General features: G+C 38.1%; 1 protein-coding gene across 1 annotated transcript in view; it reads right to left on the bottom strand.

Moving 5' to 3' along the window:
* clstn2b (calsyntenin 2b) overlaps window positions 1–25,740 on the bottom strand; it is a 216,439-nt gene that overhangs the window by 71,571 nt on the left and 119,128 nt on the right. The window contains exons 4-6 of the mRNA XM_058414591.1: window positions 13,868–14,076; window positions 11,378–11,527; window positions 726–911 (exon numbers count right to left, since the gene is read on the bottom strand). Of these exons, the coding sequence (XP_058270574.1) occupies window positions 726–911; window positions 11,378–11,527; window positions 13,868–14,076 (545 nt within the window). The remainder of the gene's footprint in view (window positions 1–725; window positions 912–11,377; window positions 11,528–13,867; window positions 14,077–25,740) is intronic.

Here is a 25,740-nt window from a genome sequence, read left to right as displayed (position 1 = left end):
ATCGCATCAGTAGCCAACAATCAGCAGCTGGGTTGTGGAGTTTGACTTTAGCGGGACAATTTAGCTGAATATACACCAGTGTTACGCTAGTGTAAAACTTTACAATGTTTTTTTCTTTTTGAAAATAGTATAGGACTGAACATTTTGTAATTATTTTCAATATTTGCAAATATTTTTTAACACAGTAAGCAACTACAAGTCGCACACCAATCGCTGACAGATTATGATGATATCAAAGCAAACAGATGATGATATAAAAGCGAACCTGGAGGTCTTATCAGTTTTTACACCTCGGCTTTGTATTCCTTTTTCATCATGTTCCTTCTACAACTCATTGGTTTGTCTTCCACTGGGGAACTTGACTGCAGCCATAAATGCCATATTTCTCAATTGATTTTTTTTTTTTCTCAAGACTTCCTGTATTTACGGTTTCTGCCCTCTCAATTTTTATCAGCTGTTCCAGTCTTCCATTCAGATATGAAATGATGAAACGTTCTGGACAAACAAATCCTGACATGTCTGATACATTTTGACTCACTGTGACTGCCCTGAAGAAAAAGTCTTTCCGTTATGAACACGTCTTGAATTTCTGTGCCAATCATCATCTCTTACTGCTCTCTACAGTATTGTCCAGGACAGGGTGTTTGTCACTGGGGTAAAAGTCACATGGATGAATCCAGACTAGTTTCCTTTCAGCATCATAAATATAAATGAATTGAACTCACCGCATAGTTTCTGCAGCGATTTCTCTGAGTAGGTCTCTCGATCGCAGCCTTTCCCGATATGACCGGTCTGTAGCTCAACAGTGGTTCTGACTGAAGACACCGTGCCCTCACACGTCTCCAGGTGCATCTTGGGAAATAGGGGTTTACTACCCATACCTGGCTCATAGTCCACACGTTTACTCCACCCTAGAGTGAAAGAGATTATATATTGCATTATATTAAATAGGCAAGATTCTGGTGTGTCAAATGAAAGTCATATCGCAAGCTAATTTGTACTTAATTACCACTCAGCAGTAGGCAAGTGCAGCTCATTATTTATGCTATATATAGATATATTTATTAACATATTATTATTGACAGTCACTATAGCTGTAAAGGCAGCTTTTAGGCCTGAATCTGTGCTTTTTTTCCTTTATAAAAACAGACATAAGGACAGACTGTGACCTTAGTAGTATAACATTTTATCTGGACAAATGCTGTTTTAAGATACGGGGCATCAAAGTTTTGACATTCAAGCTAGTGAATCTTTAAAATGCTAAAATTTACATTTCCTGCTCAACAAGGTCTATGCTCATGGTGCTGGAAATGTAAATGTTTAGTATGATCAAAATTTACGGCATCTTAGTTGAGAGACGTTTTGATTGACTCACTGATATAACATTCTATATAATAATACACTGATTGATTTTCTCTCTTAATCTCATTACATTTCTATTAAATCATAAAACTAATCAGTGAAAGAAATTTGAAGGATATTAATACTACTACTATGTAAAATACAAGATATTTAAATTTTTGAAACTGATCGTTTCAAATGCAATTTCTGTGCAACACATCTCACACATCTGCTGGCTGACCTTCAGCTCCAGTCACACTGGAACATTTAGTTTATTAAGCACATGTAGCTGGCTAATGTCAGTAATATTTAATGTTAATCTAAATGCTAATGTTAGACATTGGAATGATCTTTCGGTTGCGCTAATGACTTTCTAAGGGGACAGAATATTTATATATTTTAAAACCAGATGTGTAAAGTAGACCTATACTGTAGCCCTTGCATTTCATTACACTCATGGAACACCGATACCTAAAATCCTTTTCCCTGTCTCGCAATACTGAGGCTTCAGCTCTGTTCTCTTCTGTCAGAGACCTAATATAACATGGATTTTGATTATCCAAGGCCAGCTATATGTTGTATCTATACTGAATGACAGCTGGAAGATTGACAGATTGGAAGATCTGTGCATATAGATAGATAGATAGATAGATAGATAGATAGATAGATAGATAGATAGATAGATAGATAGATAGATAGATAGATAGATATAGAGACTTTTCCAGTGATTAATTCTTTACTGCTTAATGCCAGATGGATAATAATAATAATAATAATAATAATAATAATAATAATAATAATAATAATAATAATAATAATAATACTGAGGTCACATGATGTCCCAGTTTTACTTACTTCAAGTTAAGGCTTTCTATGGATTCTTATATGAAATGATCATTCCATAATAATGTTCCCTGGATAATCATTCCATATACATTCCAGACATTTCCTTTTCCACAGACTTACAATTTATCTCATTTTGTACAACTGAGAGTTAAGGGCATTACTCAAGGGCCCAGCAGTGGCAGCTTGGTGGACCTGGAACTCACAACCATCCAATCAATAGTCCAACACCTTAACCACTAAGCAACCACATCCCACATTTCATGAGAATATAATGCTTTGGCTACAGTCCATATATTATTTTAAAAGAAATGCTTTTACAATGTTGTAAGCATATACAAAACATTTTCATTAGGCATTCATGGTGCAAATAGTTGATATTGTCACACGTCTATTCACCACTATGTGTATTAATACCCTTGCATTGGTGTTCATGGTGAATTTAATGGGTTATTTACTAAATTTTACAATGTGCATGCATTAACTCAAGCTCACGTTGCGTATTAATATGGACAGCACACTACATATAAACCTATTTTAAGTTTCCCCGTCAGCAACATTCATTATTAGGGTTCTCACACACTTTGAATATTTGAGGAGTGTGTGTGTGTGTGTGTGTGTTTGTGTGTGCGTGTGATGACTATGAACTGCATTTATCACACCACATTTGGAAACTGTGCCATGCTGAAAGCACCATGGTTAATTTAATTGACTGTTTTCATTTATTGCAGTTTATAGTTTAACTGATCTCAAAATAAATGTATGAAAATGCTAGTCACATATGAAACTGTTGATATATGAATGCTGGATGACCCTCATGGGCAGAGTGAAACCTCTCCTTCTGCATGTGTGCATGTGGGTTTGTTGTGAGATCTTCCTCTGAAGTCCTGTAGTGATGTATAACAAAAATAATAATAATAAAATACCACCATCATACAACTCAACCCTGAGAGGTACCCACTATACTGAACACAGGGAGGGTGATGCTAACCTTGTAGAATCTGGAAAATATGCATGATGATCCCTAGGAAGCAGTGGTAGAGACTTCCTGGACTGGAATGGTACACCTCAGAATAAGTCAAGATTTGCTCCTTGTTGGAGCTGGATGTCCAGTCTGTTTATAGTCTAAGTCGAGATTGGAGTAACCACAGCAGTGTACCCACCTTATCTTACTCTCAGAGCAACTGTAAAGTTATTCAGAGGATCAGGCAGCTCCCAACCAATTGAAGTAACACCACAGGGCACAGAACACAGCAGAACAGGAAGTATGTTGTAGACTGATGGCTGCAAGGTCAGTAAAATGATTCACACATTCAGATCATGTGGCCTTCTGCAGAAATCCTACACTAGGTGTACAAGCCCAAGTCGGGGTGCATCAAGGAACTACTCACTAGATACCATCCACATTGTTGTGGTCTTCTTAGAAACATCTATGGCAGATGAGGACTTTTCTGTGTTTAGCAGTTCCTGGAGAATTTTTGTAATCCTAGGGGGAAAAAAAATCCAGCCAGGAGAGATACAATGCCTGTATGTTAGATGTTTTTGACTCATGGATTTCAAACCTTAGATGGACATTAGGACTTAGGAGCAAGTTCCAACAAATCTGTTTTGCCTGCATGTTCCAACAAGCAAAAGTAATGTGAACTAAGGTCTCATTGGCCATCTTGTAGCCACATAGGACTCTGTGGCCTAGTTGCTGAATTCTGCAAATAGTGGCACTAATAAGTAGTAGAGGAAAGGAAGAGGAATGGTCTATATGTTGGGAGTCCAGTCCCAGACCAGAGTATCTCATCCCAGTGGACCGTCTGGTTCTTCCAGAGAAAGCCACAACTAGCGGTGTACTGACTTCACAGACACTGTGTGGTCAAACCTTTGCTAGATCTAGGCTATCATCTTGGGGTGCAGACTCCACAGGACTGGACGTGTGTGCTGACTCGACAGCGCATCTTCCGCAACAGTGTGTAGTCTCAGAAAATCAAAATGTTGCTCTCAAAAAGGCAAGCTGTAAGTGGACCAACGGAGAAGGTTCTGAGATCTGGTCGCGTTTGTTTATGCCAACAAATTGCCAGTGCATGGAACATGTGATGCAATATTGTAAGTAATTTTCAGGGAGTTATCAGTGAGGCTGCACTCAGCACTTTAACAAGGCACACATCTGGGTGTAGTCCTTCATCATGGCATATCGAGGGAACACCGTTCTACTACACTCACAATGCCTCAAGCACTGCTAGCCAGTTAGTTGGCAGAGACTGGGGCAAAATTGAAGGAGAAAAACACAGAGACAGGAATCAACACTGCAGGAGAAAATGATCAGTAATGCTGCACACTGTGAGGTTTATAGAGTAGCAGATTCAGCAAATAAACAGCATATAGTGTGTAAAGGGATATGATAGACACAGTGCTTAGACACAAGCTCCACTAGCCGGCTGTGAGGGATGCATGGAAAAGAGCAAGAGGATGCTATTCCCAGATTTGGTGGACGGAACACCTGGACCTCGGTCCATAGTCACAAGCTATTATTTTAAATAGTTCTGTGTATGAGGCAAAACAAAGAAGGGGAAAGATGACTGTTTTCGTGATGATGCAAGATTTAGTTTGCAGAAATAAATAAAACGTGTTACTGTTATTACTTCAGCTGTGAGAGGAATGCGAGCAAGCTTGAGCTTTGTTCATTCACACAGATAACTGTTGTTGCTTTAGCCTCTTTTTTTTTTCTTAAAACAATTTGCTCACATACACAGCTGAAAGTTATTGTTTTCGTTTTATTACTGAAGTCACAGGATTTTTTATGCTGCTGCACTTTTATGCAGTATTACTTTTACTCTATGATGCTCCATGAGTCTACAGTAATATACAGTAAAATCTTGGGGTGAATGGACATTTTTATTTACCAGTAAATCTGTGTTTGACGTCTGATGTTTTGAGGTTTTCTGGTTGTTTAAGGAGGCTTTCAACATAAAGCACGGTTCATGTGAAAAATTGGTCATGTGAAAGCTGTCAATCAGACCAGAAAGCGTAGCATGGTACTGAACCTGAGACTTCCTGTAGGAGGTGATGTGAGCTCGGTTGCGATGGGACTCTGCCAAGATTCCTGTGAATGTGAATGCAACTCATACTCGAGTGCAGGAAGAAAAGTAACCTGCGTGTGTGTGTTTTATCGGATGATGATATCGTTATTTTCCACAACACACGTCTACCATGACTGACAGGGGAACACTGTGGGACATGAGATGCCTTACTGCACATAATAATAGCAGCAAAATAATAACAACACAAAAAAAAATATGGTTGTGTTCTCCATAGACGTTTATGATGATGGAAGATGAGCGCAAATGTACCGGGGTTTGATAAAAACCAAGCGAGTCTGAAACCAGACGAACGCTGTGGGGAGCACTGGGAACAATCACACTCGGATACTGCAGAAAACACGCCCAGTGTGAAAACCACTTAAGTCTCACTTGTAATGGAAGCTTATAAGTACCAATTGATGCCTTATGGAGATTGCACACATGCCTCAAAAACCCATGCCTCATGACTCTAAAAAGTCAATAATACATTCATTTATTCATACATTCACCTTCGGTAGCGTCTTTATCCTGGCGGGAGGCTGCAATGCACACATGCATTCGATAATACACTATTTCAACATAATCACTTTCATCAAATTGCAGAATGAAGTCAATTGGATATACTAATCATAAGTGAAGCATATTTTCCTCTAAATCACTTCTAAATTACAATTATGCCTTTTTTTGTGCCTGATGATTGCGGAGCGAAAGCAGACCGTGCACCAAAGATGAAAATGACGTGACTTCACAATTGACTCCACTACAATTTCTTAGATCTGTGAGATCTTTCTCTCCATTTTAATAAATAACCGAGTCATATTGTGTCCAAAAACCTGCACAAGCAAGTCTAATACTTTAGAGTTTCTATTCAATTTTCAACTTTTTGTAGTGAGTGTGATGCTTTGTCACTCATTTTGCAAGCTAAAAGCTGCCACAATAGTCTCGTAGAGGTGAAAGAAATAGCAGAACATGTTGTGCGACACAATCAGCTGTCACTTGGATTCATTGTCAAACGAGCAAACACAAACATGCAAACACGCACAGGCACGAGGAAAATGTCGGACACAGCTTTTGTAACACATCACCCTAGTTTTAATTGATTCATCCTACTATTTATTTATTTGTGTTGCTTTGGCTGTTAGTCTGTGTAGTCTGAATGTGTGCATATAAGCATCTCTGTGTGTGTGTGTGTGTGTGTGTGTGTGCGTGTGTGTGTGTGTGTGCGTGTGTGTGTGTGTGTGTGTGCGTGTGTGTGTGTGTGTTTGAAATGACCAATTCATATTCACATAGTTTACAATTATAATAATGCTAGTGGTTCTTATAAAAGGCCAGTAATCAGTCAGCAGGGATTAAGATGAAGCTGCTCAATTAATTTCACACACACACACACACACATTATTTTTGCTCATACCAGGTTGTGTTTGTGTTAGCATCAAGACACAGAAACAACATGATCTTACAGACCCCAGAAGACATTGATTTTTCATCTTCATTCTTGGCTTTATCTTGGTCAGGTGATCAGAGTCGCAGTGAATACGGAGCCATTCCCAGGAACATCAGGTGTGAGGGAGGAAAACATACAATCCATGGAAACGTGTACCATGTACTTAGATATTCACCCAATCATTCACATATAGGGGCAATTTAGAATAGCTGATGGTGCCTATTGGCACCATTTTATAAGTTGGGAGGAAAGCGGAGAACCTGGAGGAAACCCACATGGACACCAACTGTGTGGCATCAAGTCTCAAAATTGGTATGCACATAGTCTCTGAGTGACTGTGTCTCTAAGAAAATCATGCTTTTGACATGACTCCAAGGGGTTCCTGTCATGAGAACTAAGAAAAATAGACAAGTATGAGCTAGTGAATGGCTCTGTATCATGATTGAATTAGCTAGCATGACAGACAGCATAAAGGAAACAGTGAATATGATAAATCTGTACGCATTTTCAAGTGTCCAGAGATAACAAGATATATTAAAATCTTAAAATATATGGCTGTTTCTTGAGGATTGAAACAAGCAGCAATAAGAGGCAAAAAAATCCAGCGTGAACGCTACTTAATAATTAGAGCTCCGCCATTTTGTTACAGGGAAAAGACACCACAGTCCCGTCCAGTTGTTTCCCATTGGCTCACAGTCCCATGGCTCATGAATTCACAAATCAAAAGAAAAAAGAAGAAGTGTGAATTGAGGTAACTGCTTCCAGTAGCAAACGTGTGTCTTTTACATCAATGTCCAGTGAATTCGATTTTCCATCGTCTGTATTTTATTTGCATTTGTTCAGACTGCTGCTTTAGCTGAAAAAGCAGAAAAGCATCATTTTTTCGGTGTGTCTCCTATACTGCTGTAGCGAGAGCTTAAAAAATGCTAAGGCTGTAGATGTACACAGCTCTGTGCTTAGCATTCACAGCAATGAATTTCCATGGGTTGAGGGACATCAACTACTCCAAATCTTGTAAATATCGTAGACGTAGAACTTTTAAATATTTGAAGCAGTGTTGCCAGATTGGACTGAAGATTTCCAGTCCAACTACAGCTTACACCCCGCCCAATAAAAAAAATACCAGCCCAAAATGCATAATGTGCATATAACTAATACAATAACAAACAGAAAACCCAAAACAAATGGGTTAGTGCAAAGGGCACTATTTAGACACACAAACTACGCTAGCTACTGTACCTGTATAGGTTTTGTTTAATTATCAAACATGACATCAGAATCCGATAGCAGAATAATAGCGCTTAATAACAACACGCTTACCTTTTATACCTTTAGACTTAATGCCGAGAAACTTCGCAGAACTGATGAGAACATCTCTTGAAATATTATAGAACGGATCGCTTTCCCATTCTTTTCGGTAGGACTTTCTATATTTCCCCCACTTTGGCATGATGATGATAAAAACACTTACAGCTATGCTAATAACTTTGTGATATTGGCTTAATGAGTCCAACGATTACAACACCCCGCCAATCAAGGTTGAAGTCTGACTGGACAGGACTCTCCTGAACCTTATTGGCTAAACTGAACCATATAATTAAAACATCAACATTGCATATTATACTTTATTGTAAAGTTTGTTTGAATGAAAAATGAATAAAATAGTATGTTTATAGTCAAAAATCAAAATCTGCCAGTTGCATCAAAAACAAGCCCAAATTTTATCAACCCACCCAATGCATTTTTTCCCACTTAGACGTGACCAAACAGAGTCCAACTAGGTGGGAACCCACCCAATCTGGCAACACTGGTTTGAAGGTATTTAATAATGAAAAGGGAAGTTACTGGTATTCATATAACACACATTCACAGATATTATCCTGTTCGTACTTCAAATTAACACGAAATTAACACCATTTCTTAAAAACCCCATCCACTTTGATTGTGATAAAATCATTTGTGTATAGAGATGCCTATTTAGAAATGAGTGAAGGGCATCTTTGAGTTCTTATATGCACTTTTAATGACATGCTGTGTGGTCTGCATCAAAACCCGACTCCACAGGATAGCCGCTGCTGTAGCCTCTGTTAAAGCACACAGAGAGTGTGTTCATTTGTGTGCACGTGTGTGTGTGTGTGTGTGTGTGTGTGTGTGTGTGTGTCGGTATAGTCGAAAAGCTCACTTGGAATCCCTGCTGAATTATTTACTTCTGGTTATGAAGCCCAGCAGGAAACTGTTTACTCGCTACACACACGCTCGGTTTTTCTCCTCTCCCTCTCCCACTCTCCCTAATATAAAAACGTATTTTCACATTTCCGTTTAATTTACTAGGTCAGTTCAGGGTGAATGAGAAAACTTTCTTCTTCTTCATGGTTTATTTTAGAAATAATTAACAGGAAGTGCACTTCATAGGCTAAATAAATCTTAAATTATGGAAGCACTCTGGGATACGTTCAAATTATAGACACGGCTTACCTACGACTTGAAAAAAATGCTGCTACTTCCCTCATTCCAGAAGGGATATTTCACATGTATATCTATAATCTATAATGATGTTTACTTGAATATACAGGAAAGGGCAGTTTGCGCTGAGTTTTAAGCTCGCCTGTGACATTTTACTAGCGGTAGCGAAGTCTCAAGGGGAAGCATGTGTTAGTCTTAACCATGCTAGACTGCTATCTGCTTTATAATAATTTGAGATTAATCTGATCCTCCAAGCATAACGAATACCGTTGTTGTCCATCTGTTTTGGATTATTGTGATTGTAACTGCATGCTATGAGAGAGGAAGGATCCAAGTGTGGAGTCTATTTTGGAATAAATCAAAGACACAATCAGGGTCTAACGGATGGGCAAAATTAACAGACGAACAATCAGCCATTGGGGTTTGTCAATCAGAAAACAATACAGAGAGATTCACAATCCCTGGGGTGGGTTGAGGCCCATCTTTGCTCTAGGGGCAGTGTATCATGGCTGAATTTGCTCTCTGACCCCAACATCTGATCTCCGCTGTAATACAATAATTATGTGACAAATCAAGGCTTCTTCTTCATTGTAAGTTCAAATCCCAGGAACTACAAGGCCCTTAACCCTCAACTGCTCAGTTCTATAAATGAGATAAATGTAAGTCGTCTTAGATAAAGGCATCTGTAAAATCCTGTAACGTAAACCTACTAGAAACTAGGAAAAGAACAAAAACAAATATGAGATATAAAGGCACACAAATGTCTTTTCAAAAATGCAAGACTGTGCAGTGAGCTAATGAAAACAACAGGGAGTCTATACACAGTGAATAAATGAGCAAATAATGAGCTCTAGGTGAGAGTTGTCTAGTATTCTGGGGAATTCTTGTGTTAACGTGTGAGACTGGCACGTGACACCGAGACTGCTGTTATGCTATATAAACTCTACTGATGTTTAATTTAAACCCTATTTGAGATTTACACACCGTGTTGCAGTGCACGGATCCAAATTTCATCATGTCAACCCAGCAAAATCTGTGCAAAGCTGAGGAGGTGGTTATGTGAACCCTGGGTTGCCATATTGGTTTAACTTTCCCTGTTATATTAAATGACAAATTGACTGTAAACAATGTCTGAATGAGATCGAAACACGATCATATTTATTCGAACAAAGTTTTTTTGGTTCCACATGTGAATGGAGTAAGGAAGGCGTCAGGATTTGAGATGCAATCTGGCAACCCAGGTCGATATGAGTGCTTTAAATAGGTAATGAAATGGAGGGTTTCGGTGAGAATAGTTCAACCTTTAAAAGAAAGCAAAGCAAAGCAAAACAAAACAAAGACATGACTACAATGAAAAAAAAAACTATATATATATATATATATATATATATATATATATACATATATATATATATATATATTTATATATATATATATATATATATATATATACAGGCATAGAATAGGCATCCTTAACAAGTGAGACATCATCTGAGCTCAAATTAATCAGGATATTCGTCTGTATTTGTTTTTCTGTCTATATGTCTTCATTATTGTGGGTTTATTTTTATAATTACTGTATATAGCTCTATGTTTCTTTCCCACAATGCTTCGTCTGAGGGTTACAGAAACTGATGCCATCTGCTGCAACACTTTTGGAACAGATAATGTATTTTACAAGACTATAACCTGTTCTGTAATTGTGTGTTTGGTGTGTGTTTTTCAGCTGATTTACTGTAACATGATAAAGCCAAATAGACATAGAAACCTTCAGTGATTTATCTTTAACAAAGAAAGAAGTTTCTTCTAAATCTGTACCTATTTACAATGCAGGCGCACACACACACACACACACACACACACACACACACACACAGAGAGCTAACCGGCAACACTCAAGCCAATTTCACAGCTGTGCTGGTGTCTGTTTCAAAAATAGAAAAAAGTTCACGTAAGGAGTCAGAGGATATAAAAGGAAAGACAAAATAACGCTGAAAGAGCAAAATAGAGTTAGAAATAATTAATAAAAAGTAGCTGCTGGGAGAGCTATGGGAGAGAAATGACAGAAAGAAGAGGTGGCATTCCAAAAGAGTGTTTATGTGTGAGTGTGTGCGTGATCCAGAGAGGTGTGCCTGGATTTCAGACGGTGTCAGACAGTCTGAATCATATTTCTCTCCACACACACACACACACACACGTGTTAATTGGCATCTCGTACCTTGCCAGCCGGGTTTGCAGATGGGTTTGACGTGAATGTGTACAGTCGCACTCCGTGTCGCTCTCTTCTGCCCACAGTCAAAAGCTGTCACACTGATCTCATAGTGTGACTGGGTGTCAAAGCTCAAGCTCTCCGTGTTCCTGATGTTGCCTACACACACACACACACACACAGACTCAGCACGTTGTATTGATTTTACAGTGTGATGATCAATTTAAATTGATTAAAATAATATTCATGTTTAGGTTCATGTCAGAAGGCTTGTGTAACGGAGGCCATTGACGTTAGTTGCTGCAGACTTTAGCCTCCTTGTTAGTGCGCCTGCCCCCCATGCCAGAGACCTGGGTTCGAGACCTGCTCGGAGTGGGTGCGAGTAGGACCCATGAGGATGCTGTGACCTGGATGGGAGTGAGGTTTGGGGAGGTGAGTGTAATGAAGGCTAGTGGTAGGAGTGCAGGTAAACCTCACTCCCCTGATCACAAGTGCTGCACTAGCGACTGATGCTAGTGGCTGTAGACTTTAGCCTCCTTGTTAGTGTGCCCACCTCCCATGTCGGAGAGCCGGGTTTGAGACCCACTCAGAGCGGGTGCGAGTAAGACGCGTGGCGGTTACACTTTGCTGAAATAGAACCGTGATGAAGAACCCGCTCTATCCTGCGTACATATTCACCTCCTCGACTTTTGTAGTGTAGAACTAAAATGAATTTAATTGGGATTATATGTCATGAACAGCACTAAATAGCCTCTTTGGGGCTTCTCTGACTAATCACCTCTTTACTTCACCATTTTTTCTATTGTTTTTTTTCATACCTACTCTAATATTAACAGATATAGTGGGCAGATTTACGACCTATAGTTCATTTCAGTTTACTAAAACCTGGAAAGGTTAAAGAGAGGAAGATGGAGGGGTTTGGGTGGATACTTACGCACTCATTTATATCATTTACTCGATTTTTTCGCTTTCTCTTCTTTTCTATTAAACCTTTAAAATATCAGAGATAGAGTTTTAATACGTTCGGAGATACAAATGGAAATGGCAACAAAAAAAAAAAGAAAGCTGCACCAGATTTCACCATCAGTACCTTATAGTTCCTAATGCGGCTAAGTTTAGTGCCTATGTTATAAGTGAGATAAAACCCACTGGAGTGTCCTGTTATCAGAAACACATCATTTTGGAGGAAACACCATTTTGCCTTGCAGTATAGTGATCTTCGCCTCCACCTCATCTGTTATTTTCTGATATCACCTGATATCACCCATATATATATATATATATATATAAGTGTGCTTATTTCTAGGCCAAAATAAAACTCTTGGTCTACTTTTCAAACCTAAAAATCAACTGAACCCAATCACACCCATAGTTTTTTTATTATTTTTTCAAAATCATCGTGATGATTTGCAATTTAACATCAGAATTCGCATTCACGATTACTCGAAAAGAGCAGTCTTTTTCTCCTCAATGGAATGGCAGATGAGCCAATCAGCTGATTAATCAGGACAGATTCATGCACATGCTTTGAACATTCCAATATTAACTGGCATTCCCTGGAAGCCTTTCCTCCATCTGCCGTCTCATTCACTTTCGAGAGTTCATTAAAAATGTAAAAATGAAGTAAAATTCCAGCACCGTATGTTCAACTTTGTTTACATTAGACAAATTATTTAACATTAGATAGCTATACGAAATGTCCCATAGAAAAATGTCCACCAAAAACGGTTATGTCAGTTTTAAAAAAGAGACAAAATAATGAAGATTTTGACCCTTCCAACTGCACAGATGATAAGATTATTACTCTTTTATTCTATAAGTACTTTTCTTCTTAAAGTTGAAAACGTGGAAATGCTTTTTTTCCCTATCGTTTTTTAGGCAACTAGTTCTTGATAAGGGAAAACATAAACGGGGAAATGTTCCAATATTAGTCATTAAAATAATGGCAAATGTAAGATTTCATGGGTTCAGGGATTAACACCTAAAATAAATTTCATGTTCATGCTTTTACTTTATTAAAAATTCATTCACTTTTTAAGCACTTGTCCACAAAACATGCTATAGTCCAGATTTTCTGGGACTTCTTGTCTGTGTGTGTGTGTATGTGTGTGTGTGTGTGTGTGTGTGTGTGTCCCCTCTGGTGATATCCAGCCCTGTCCTTGGATATGCACTTAAAGGCCAAAAAAAAATCATCTGAGCATCTGAAGCATGGAGGAATATAATTTATTAATGAAGCCATACATCTTACATAATAAGCCTTACGTTTTTACAATGCACTCACAATGTACTTCTGATTCTGTCTGCAGGCTGGTGTGTGCATTTGTGTGTGTGTGTTTTGCCTGACTCTGTGGGGTGTTGGTGTGCATGTGAATAAGTCAGCATGTGTACGCTGTGCCTGACTCTGTGGGAGTGCTGGTGTATGTGAAGGTGAGATTGTGTGTGTTCTGTCTGACTCTGTTGGAGTGTTTGTGTGTGTGAATGTTAGCGTGTGTGTCTAACCGTTGCGGTCGATAGCAAATGGCGCGTTCTCTGTGACGATCTGGTAGTTGCAGATCTGGCTGTATTGAGGCGAACAGTCTCGGTCTGTGGCATCGACCTGCAGGATGCTGTCACACACTCTGCCCTCCTGCACAGAGCCCGAATACACGGCACTGCTGAACACTGGGGAGAACTCGTTCACGTCACCAACTTGCACGTGGACCACCGCTCTGAGAGAGAGAGAGAGAGAGAGAGAGAGAGAGACAGAGAGAGAGAGAGAGAGAGAGAGAGAGAGAGAAGGTGAAAATAATCAGCATATGTCTCAATAGCCTGAATCTATGGATAACTGTCCTGGATAGTATCATGGTTAAAAGCACAGATGGCAAACATCAAACAATAAAAATTAATCCACAATCAATGCAAGAACCTAAAAATTCTGAGACTAAAGCTGGGAATTAGCCAGAACACAGTGCCCTGTGTGTCTTGTCTCACTGCACAGCACAATTAGACTAAGAAAGAGCGAAGCTATACACAGAAAAACAAATTACAGGCTGGACCTAGAACGGGTGCGCACATTAGATAACAGACCAATGACCAAACAGGCCAGGATAGAGAGGACTGGGTTACAAAAAAATAAAAAATCATGTTAAATCTTTACATTAGGAGTCATGTTATGAGTGCACAAATAAAGTGTAGTCATTTAATTACTTCACAAAGAGAAATCCCTTGTCAATATATTAGGAACACATATGTAAATAGTGTGACTTAACGTCTTACAATTACATTTCCGGCATTTTGGCAGACGCCCTTATCCACTTACAATTTATCTAATTTTTTTCAATTAAGTAAGGGCCTTGCTCAGGGGCCCAGCAGTGATCTGAATCACTGACTTGCATTTTAATATATTTAACATATTTTTCCATGAATGTGTATTAAATTATTCCGAATAGTCTATTCTCTACATTTCATAGCTATTCTCTTGGTTGCGCTGCTTCCAGTAGTGTATATTTATGATAAGAGTATTTATCCAATCATATTTCAGCCAGTGGCAGACATCATGTGTTGCCAGGGTGAAAGAAATCTGCCTTAAGGCCTTCAGAATCAATAGTGCAGGCGCCCGTAGCTTAAAATAAGTGGCAATGAAATTGTTACCTTAACCAATCAGATTTCGAGTTGGCGTCACTGGGGCCATCTAGCAGGCGTATAATTATGTCAGCAATTTCCCGTCCTTTGATTGAATAGTTGGCGTAGTCAGAGGCAGCGAACCGCACATATACAGTGTTTCTGTAATATACAGTGTTTCTATATTCGCTGCGTCTCATTTCAGATGCGTCCTCCGGAGATTGCAGTTTGCTGCATACGGCATCAAGAATGTCTTTATTGAGAAAAGTAACCATAATAAAATTGACTATTCCTTGTGAGGTGTGAAATACTGTAGACTAATTTCTTTTTTACTTTTCTATTTAATGGTTGATTAGTATCTATTACCGTGGCGTGGCGTCATAATGATGGTATAGAGGTGGATTAATTCAGGAAGGACACCAGTGAAGGTCTAGGTGTGAAATGCACAGCCCGCCACTGCTAAGCTACCACATCCCAAATAACAGATTTAACTAGATGTAGATGTCAACTGTTATGTCTAGACAGACAGTTATGTAGAAATTCCATATATGGAAAAGGAAAAAAGTGCTAAGCGAAGATGCATGCATTTCTTCAGACTGTGATTTGTTTATTATATTACTTTAGATTATAGACTTTGAAGTCCCTGTGAGTTTGCTGATACATAAGAAATAATAACGTATAAGAATATAAAGCCTTGATTTGCTTTGCAGCTGGAACAACTGTCAGAGCTGCTTTTGCCCAATCAGAATTGAGAATTTGAGAGAATAAAGTTGTACATTTGAAGCTGTCTATTGCTGTCCCAAAACAAACACGCATCTCCACTTGTTGCAGTTTTCACTTTTCTCCACATGAAACGTGTGCATATTTCTCTGTCCGTGCATTTCAGCTGAGACCCAAATGACCAGTGGAAAGCTGATAAATCACACCGTTAATTTAACAAGAATGCATGACAGGTGTTCCTAATAAACTGCACAGTGAATTTCTGTGCATGTGAGCATGAAGTAAATTAACTGTGGCCTCCTAACATGACTCCGTATGTAAAGATATGATCGTATATTTAATATGATGTACGATTGTTTAATTTATCAGCTGTTTAACTGGTCTCTTCTGGTGATGTCCAGTGAAGTATTAAACCCTTTCCTGGACACAAAGTGAAACTGCATGTTTGGCATTAAAGTATTTTTGTACATGTTCCTCATGTAGCTCAGACTTGTTCACAGGAAGGCGTCTCAAACAAATCAGAGATTTTGCATGCTGGGCAAGTTTTATTTATTTTGTGTAATACTTTTTAAAAAAGCCAAAAAACGCTTCATGAATGGAAAAAAATAAAAACAGACCAGGTAGGATGTATTGTCATGGATAATACCAGCCATATCTGGCACTACTGATAATAAAAAAACTGGTGCACAGGAGGACCAGAGAACAGCCACGGCTTAATGTAATAACATCCAGTCAGGCTGCCATGCTGCAAAGACTATTGTAAAGTGGCAGCCACTGGAAGTATAATATTAACTTGTGCATTTACACATGTCAAATATTAGGACAGCAGGGCATTAGAAATTTTAAATATACACGGATTAAACATGCTGGGCTTAATCGAAAAGAGCCATACTGCTCATAACATTTAGTCATGGTGACAATGTGTAAAGAATAAAACAAGAGATCTGTGAGTTAACTGTGATTTGTTGGACAGCTATTAATATTAATGTGAATACTAATATGAACCCTAGTCAGATTTAATATTAGTAAAGACATGGCAAGTAAACATTCTCAGCTTGACTATATAAATAAACTTTCAATCTACTTTCAGGAAAATGCTATAATAATTCGATAATGTTCCAGGAGTCTTGCTGCGAGGTTACACAGGGTGCAGATACACATATGGGCAAGCCTCTGAGGGTTGACTGACCTTGTCGATGCATCAGGCTTTAGGTTAAAGGATGAAAAACCGGCAGAAAACTGTGCTGCTCTAGCAACATACAGTGGAACCTCAGCATATGAATTTAATTCGTTCTGGAGGCGAGTTCTTAAGGGAAAATCTGTACTGTGAGACCATAAGAAATAATGGAAATGCAGATAATCCGTTCCAGCCACCCAAAAATATTACCAATATGACCAATACCAAGCGTGAATAAACTGTACTGATACAAAGAACTGACCCAAGCCAAGTATTCCATGTCAAGGGTCCTTACAAGAAGTCGTGCCACCAAGCTTGGGCTAAAAAAATTGAACAGACCACTTACACCACCAATCTGTCACCAAAAAAACGCCCGAAAAATCACCTAGCTTTTGAACGCATGCCGAAGGCAACGTTCAACTCTTTCCAAACAGCTTTCGCTGACTGAAAGAAAAATCGCACAGTTTGTAAACTCACTTTGTTTGGCTTTCCATTGACGTGTCAAGTTTTAAACAGCTCCTGGACGTACAGTAAACACGACTTAATCCAGACAATTCTTGCAAAATTTCACTTCTTAAGGTGACAATTTGTAAGGGAGGGCATTCATATGCCGAGGTTCCTCTGTGTTTAACCGTTATTTGCACCATGGGTGTGTTTAAAAACCTCAGTCACTGTATTAAGGAGTAAAACTGTAGAAAATGGTGACACTGGAGACTCCTTTCAAAAAAGTAAATTATATAAACATCTTCTCAGAGAAAGCTTGTTATATGTTTAGCGATTATACACCGTCTTTGATCAGTAACTCACGCTGTTTTAGTTATACTGTATTACTAGCCTTATTTCTATATGGGGATGTAGTAGCTTAGTGGTTAAGGTGTTGGGTTACTGATCAGACGGTTGTGAGTTTGAATCCCTGGTCCTCCAAGCTGCCACTGCTGGGCCCCTGAGCAAGGCCCTCAGCTGTAAGGGTGTCCTTTAAAAGATGTAAATGTATTTGATTGTGGAATGTCCAGCATGCAAACCACTGCAACTATAAAAATGTAAGTGCATTCTTATAAACTTGCAATTTGGGTGTGATTTATAACCTTGTTTTCACAAGTGAACCGTCTTCACCAGACACTTGCTACAGTCACCACAGGCTTATCATCACGACACAGTACTGTTCCAGAGAGCAATCAATAAAACAATCTTTGGTAACTCAGTTATTAAGATTCTCCACGTGACTGGAAGGTTTTGAGTTTACATCCCAAAACTGCCCGTACTGGGACCTCAAACAAGACACCACAACTACATCTTTCTGTTTTGGATAAAACGGTCTACCAAACAAGGGAATGTATTGTGAGAGAGATAGAAGGACAGATAAGTTGTATGAGACAGGTTTATAGAGAGTAATCTATCCTGTAGAACTGCAGTAGTGATATCTATATTTTCTGCTTTTAAAGGCTGTAATTCTGTAATCAATCCCTTTTATTTTTATTTATTCTTCCATAAAACTTTGATAGGCCATATAGAAGAAGCCACACACTCAGCATTGAGACTGACATTTATTCATTCGTTCACCAAGACTGAGATCTCTATTTTATAAGGGCTATTTAAAAAGTAATAGCAGGAGCAGCATGGTGGCAAGCAGGTAGCTTCGCCGCCTCACGGCTCCGAGCTCTTAGCTCGAATGACTCTCTGTGTGGAATTTCACATTTTTTACCATGTCTTTATGGATTTCCTCAGAGTTCTCTGGTTTCCTCCCATATATCAAAACATCCTAATCACTCTCACGAATGAATGAATCACGTATTCATTTGTCACAGGAGCATAAAGTGTCTAAAACCACAAGTACACATAACTACGTAAGCAAGTTCACACTGAGAAATCTGAATGTAGGAAAAGAGCTAGAAGATAGACTACATTTTATATGGATTATCCCATCATGAACCACTTAATGAAAAAGGAAAGGCTTAACTGACAGAACCAACCTGGCCACTGAGCTCCTTTTTAAAACTGTAAGTCTTAATGTAGCACAGCTAGTTAAGTTAGCTACTGTAGAACTAACAACTAGTAAAACTACACACAGGCCAGCATGTGTTATTAGTCTTTGTAGAGTCCATTTTGTTGCTTGTTTTTTGAGTGTATAAAATTTAAACATATTAGCATTGTTAGTAATTTCACTAAATAATTAAGTTCTAAAATAACTATCTAAAATAAGACTTCTATCTAAGATCATGCTTAGTTAGAGCTCATGTAGTACCAAGAAACCTTTATTTTCTATAGCTCCATCTTTATTTTCTATATCTCCATATATCTCCAGGTGTTGTTTTTCAGGGGTTGGGCTCGGCCCCTTAGATCCAGTGAAAGGAACTCTTAATGCTTCAGCTTCATACCAAGAAATTTTGGACAATTTTATGCTCCCAACTTTGTGGAAAAAATTTGGGGATGTTCCAACATGACTGCACACCAGTGCACAAAGCAAGGTCCAGAAAGACATGGATGAGTGAGTTTGGTGTGGAGGAACTGCACAAACAGATAGAACACCTTTGGGATGAATTAGAGTGGAGACTGCGAGCCAGGCCATCTAGTCCAACATCAGTGCCTGACCTCACAAATGCGCTTCTAGAGGAATGGTCGAAAAATTCCCATTAACACACTCCTAAACCTTGTGGAAAGCCTTCCCAGAAGAGTTGAAGCTGTTATAGCTGCAAAGGGCAGGGCCAACTCCATATTACATTCATGTGCATGTGAAGGTAGACATCTGAAAACGTTTGGCAAAACCAGGAAGAGAAAATGGATGTGTTTCCAAATTACTTGTATATATAAGTTGTAGACATGTGAAGGCCAGTTTGAGTTCCTCTGCATATTAATATTGTATATTAATGATTAAAACCTTTGTCCGAGAAGGATCATTGTCACTGGATTAAAATGATGTTCAGGGAAACTTTAGAGCTTGTTCAGCTGACCTGGGTATGTTTTACTGTAAGAATAGATAAGTGTTGATGTTTGTATCTGGAACTGATGATGATGATGATGATACAGCAGTATTGATCATGTCTACTTTACCCAAAACACAAACACACACAAAGAGAGAGAGACAGAGAGAGAGAGAGACAGAGAGAGAGAGAGAGAGAGAGAGAGAGGCTTAACCACATTTTAATTTGAACAAATCTCTAATACAGCAGATTCTGCTTTTCAATCTCACAAACATATGGCTCTGCTAAAGATGAACAAACTACCAGCTTTCTTTAATCTGTAACCTCAATCACTCACTCTATGGGAGGTTGTTTTTTGGAGGAACTGAAAATCCGAGCAGTTTATAGAAGTAAGCAGAACAATGTAGAATAAATCGACATTTTATATAGTACACATTCGGAGTTGTGATTTATTAATTGACACTCAGTAAACGTGGTTGTGGATCTGTGTGTGTGAGTGAGTGTATGTGCGTGAGTGTTAGTTCAGTACTAGGAATCAGCCTCAAAGGGAATAATCTTATCCGGATTAAAAACCTCCAAAGTGATAAGGATGTCTTCCAATTTCATTCCTCCCTCTTTTTCTGTAGATGGAAAGCAATGACACTCGGTAAATCCCCCTCCCACCCCCCTTCCCCCAAATACACAACACACACACAGAGACAGACACACACAAACACACACACAATTGCTGTCCCAGCCTCCTTTCACAGTCCTTCTCGTCTCTTTGTCAATCTGTCATGCCTGTCCTGTCTCTTCAACCGCTCACTCTTCCTGCACTCCAAATCTCTTTTCCTTCATCTGTCCCTTTCCTTCCCAGTATATTCATCATCTATTCACACACACACACACACACGCACACACACACACACACGTTATACAGCATGTATTTGTGTAAAGGTTTTGGTGTTAACACACAGTGACAGATGGAGAAGGAGGCCAGCAAAAATCCCTCATCAACATGTGTTTATATTTGTTTGTGTCTGTTCACTCATCCATTAAAGTGTAAAGCTCCAGTCAGCTCCGTGTGACACATTCAAGTGTCAGTCAATTTTCATAAACAGTCTCACAAGTACAAGTAGATGTGAAATGAGAAATGGCAAAAATATTACACTGTAAGACATCAAAATATGTTCATGGTGAGTAAAACATATCAGCAGAACCTGGGCACATTCTGACAATCTGACAGCAAAACAACAATGGGAAAAAATTTATTAAAAAAAAAAAAATCACAAGAAACAAGGAGAAAAAGAAGCTGTTTTAGTGAGTTGGTCAGTAAGCAGTGACTCTTCCACAAACTACTGCCCTAAATTTGGAAACACACAAGTCCACTTCATGATTACAAACTTTTTCCTCCACAATATACCTGTGTCACAATATCACCTATATCATCTATTCTTGTTAATCTTATTATGTCCAACAACCCAAAGATTAATTAACACTGAACATAAGAATTTGTTCAGTGAATTACACAAAACCCAAATGTAGAATTAAATAAATCAAAATAAATATCACTGAATTTTTTATTAGAATTTAATTCAAGCTTAATTAAATAAATTAAATAATATATATAAATCTGGCCTGGCTTTGACAACATTCATTATCATCAGTTGCATTTTATATTAAAATCATAAATAAATAAATAAATAATATACATATATACACCAATCAGCCATAAGATTATGAGCAGTGAGAGGTGAAGTGAATAACACTGATGATCTCCTCATCATGGCACCTGTTAGTGGCTGGGATATATTAGGCAGCAAGTGAACATTGAGAACATTGAAGTTGATGTGTTAGAAGCAGGAAAAATTGGCAAGTGTAAGGATTTGAGTGAGTTTGACAAGGGCCAGATTCTGATGGCTAGATGACTGGATCAGAGCATCTCTTAAACTGCAGCTCTTGTGGGGTGTTCCCGGTCTGCAGTGGTCAGTATCTATCAAAAGTAGTCCAAGGAAGGAACAGTAGTGAAATGGCAACAGGGTCATGGACGGCCAAGGCTCATCGATGCATTTGGTGGAGTGAAGACTGGCCCATGTGATCTGATCCAACAGACGAGCTACTGTTGCTCAAATTGCTGAAGAAGGTTCTGATAGAAAGGTATCAGAATACACAGTGCAGGACGGGTCAGGGCTGTTTTGGCAGCAAAAGGGAACCAAGACAATATTAGGCAGGTGGTCATAATGCTATGCCTGATCGGTGTACATATTATAGATAATTTGTGTGTGTGTGTGTGTGTGTGTGAGAGAGAGAGAGAGAGAGAGAGAGAGAGAGAGAGAATACTAATTTTCAGTAATATTGTAAACTTTCTGTTTTATCTATTTATCTATTTTATATTTATTAGAATCACAATCAAAATACTTTATTGATCCCCTCTGGGAAATTGTTGAGTTGCAGTTGCTCACAGTGTTATCGAAAATAAAATATAAGAATTAAAAATAAATATACATATTAAATTATAAGTATAGGTGCTGTAAGATGAGGGAATTTTATCTCACATTGTATCTCATTGAAATACACAGTTTGAAATATATAGCAGTGAAACAGATGGCAGAAAAATGTCAAACTGTAAAGATACAAGATTAATTTCCAAATATTTTATCTACATGAGATGGTTTTATGTCATAATGAGACTTTGGGGGTTTTGTGAAAGACCTGGACCTCTAGCATTCAATCCTTTCTGTTGCTATAGAGCATGTGCTTTATTGTGATTCAAAAGTCATTTTTAACAGAGGACTACAAAGAACATTAATGAAAACAAACACAGTAATGAAATTATATACCAAAATTACAGTTTTGAATTTTTTCTTGATATTTAATAAAGACCTCCTAACTTCTGTATATTATTATCATATTTCCAGCTAGTGTTTTACCTTCTTAACATGGTCTGGTACCTGTACAATCTTTTTCTTCCTCATATTTCACTACAGCAGCTACATCTAACTGAAAACAAAGAACTAAATCAAAACTGTCATCAGGGAAATGGGTAATGTTCAGCATAATTGAGTCTCTTCCACTGGTTGACTAACGTTAAAGTTTAAGAGGCAAAACTGCTGCGTTGTTACTTTCGAGCAATTTTTTTAAACATCTACTATAATGTATGAGAAGTGTTTTAATGTCAGGTGCAATCTGGATATATTTGCCAGAGTTTTACAGCTGGCTAGCTAGCACTGCTTAGAGGTAGAAAGTAAATGAGAACGTATATGAAAAGATGCTAGCTTCATGCTCGGATGCAGTAGGAAACTTGACTGAGCCTGCAGAGTTTTAACGCTTGCTCTTGTACAAATATCAGCCTCATTTATCACTTATCTTTTGGTAATCATTCATCACTGATACCCCAAAAGTACAATTAACAGCTGAGGTAGTCACACAATGGGGTGTAACAAATATTCTTTAAGGCGGTGAAGAAAAACAAGGAGCAAATTAAAAACTCAACGCAACTCACTCATTGCAGATGTGATCAACATCTGTAATTTTATTGTTAAAATCGTTACCCCAGTATCACTTTATCATTCACGCATTTCGGTCTAGCTCGCTTGTTGTTTGTGGTAGGTAATATTTACTACCGGTATTTCAAACAGCAAGCAGCTCTGAGGCATGAAAGTGGTGGACAAATCAGACTCCACGAAAAAGAATGAGAGCCGAGACATGAAAGAAATATATTTGGTCTGTATTTGGTTTTATTTGAGATAGATAGATAGATAGATAGATAGATAGATAGATAGATAGATAGATAGATAGATAGACAGATAGATAGATAGATAGATAGATAGATGATCAACCCTGTCTGTGTGCCAACAGAGTAATATAAGATGGATGGATGGAGGGACAGATAGATGATTAATCCTATCTGTGTGCCAACATCAAAGTAATATAAAATAGATAGATAGATAGATAGATAGATAGATAGATAGATAGATAGATAGATAGATAGATAGATAGATAGATAGTTGATCAACCCTGTCTGTTTGCCAACAGAGTAATATAAGATAGATGGATGGATGGATGGATGGATGGATGGATGGATGGATGGATGGATGGATGGATAGACAGATAGATGATCAATCCTATCTGTGTGCCAACATCAAAGTAATATTAGATAGATAGATAGATAGATAGATAGATAGATAGATAGATAGATAGATAGATAGATAGATAGATAGATAGATAGATAGATAGATAGTTGATCAACCCTGTTTGTTTGCCAACAGAGTAATATAAGATAGATGGATGGATGGATGGATGGATGGATGGATAAATAGACAGATGATCAATCCTATCTGTGTGCCAACATCAGTGTAATATAAAATAGATAGATAGATAGATAGATAGATAGATAGATAGATAGATAGATAGATAGATAGATAGACGGACGGACGGACGGACAGACAGTCAATCCGGTCTCTGTCACTGAGTCTGAGTAACCTCAGAAAAGCACAGGCCTCTATTGCTTTACATTATATTTCCCCAGGTCTATCCGCTGCACTTTAAAAGAAATGATATCTAATGATACAAAATTTCTCAGTTTTAACTATCAATGTCTCTCCTTGAAAGAATGCATTAATATTCAGGGCCGTTGACAGTGTGGAACAGATGATCTGTTTTGTCTCACCTTAAAAAAAGCAAAACATAGTTACATTAAACCTTAAACCATAGCCTAGTTACATTAAACTATTTAACACTTCTGTTCAGGTATAATGGGAATGATGGCACTCTGTACAGTAAGTTCATTCTGCTATTTTTATTCAATTATCTGGGCACAGAACTCTGTGTATGCTCCTACCTGAAATAGTTTATTGAGCTATTATTAAATATATGGCCACAGCTACAAAATACATAGCCACACACACACACACACACACAGATATTGCTCTCTCTTTCTCCAAAGCCAGAGAAACTCTCTCACCCCTGGCGAGACGCCTGCACAATGCAATTGATGTCAACCACAAATTCAATGTTTTTTCAATGAGATAGCAACACAAAGCTTTTCCTCTGTGAGTGCTGAATACCACACCATCACCCCTGACTGAACCTTCCATCAAAAAGTCTCAGCTTTGTCCATCAGAGAACTTGTATTGTAGAACATGGGCGAGACAGTAAGCTACTTTAAAAACTGTGTAACTTTTGCGTATTCAATATGTCTTAACAATGGCAGAAAAGAATGACCGTACAGGGTGTGCAAGAAATAAATGAAGGATGGGGGGTGGAATTATAGTTTCCATCATAAAGTATGATAAAAAGCACATCACTGTGTGGTTTATTCCTTTTACACCACAGAAATTAGTCAATGATTACAATTATGAATCGATGAATAAACCACATTTTGTACTTTTTGATCATCAACAAGACAATTCAGTTCCTGTTATCACTTTCTGTAGGATATAGCAGCTGTAGAGAGTCACTACCCCACCAGCTTCTCTTTTTATTGTAACTCTTTTGATGTTAATAATAAAAAAAAACAATTCCTCATGTTACCAGGAAACCAGAAAGCACAAAAGCTCTCCAGTGGAGAAAAACTTACTATCTATTTATTACTATCTATCTATTTTATATTACTTTGATGTTGGCACTCAGATAGGATTGATTATCTATCTGTAAATTTTTTCATCCATCCATCCATCCATCCATCTGATATTACTCTGTTGGCACAGACGGGATTGATCATCTATCTGTCTGTCTGCCTGTCTATCTATCTATCTATCTATCTATCTATCTATCTATCTATCTATCTATCTATCTATCTATCTATCTATCTATCTATCTATCTTATATTACTTTGATGTTGGCATACAGATAGGATTGATCATCTATCTGTCCATCTATCTATCTATCTATCTATCTATCTATCTATCTATCTATCTATCTATCTATCTATCTATCTATTACTTTGATGTTGGCACACAGATAGGATTGATCATCTA

This window comes from Hemibagrus wyckioides, linkage group LG17, assembly GCF_019097595.1.
Source record: "Hemibagrus wyckioides isolate EC202008001 linkage group LG17, SWU_Hwy_1.0, whole genome shotgun sequence".
NCBI lineage: Eukaryota > Metazoa > Chordata > Actinopteri > Siluriformes > Bagridae > Hemibagrus > Hemibagrus wyckioides.
This window is presented reverse-complemented; position numbering and strand designations above follow the sequence as displayed.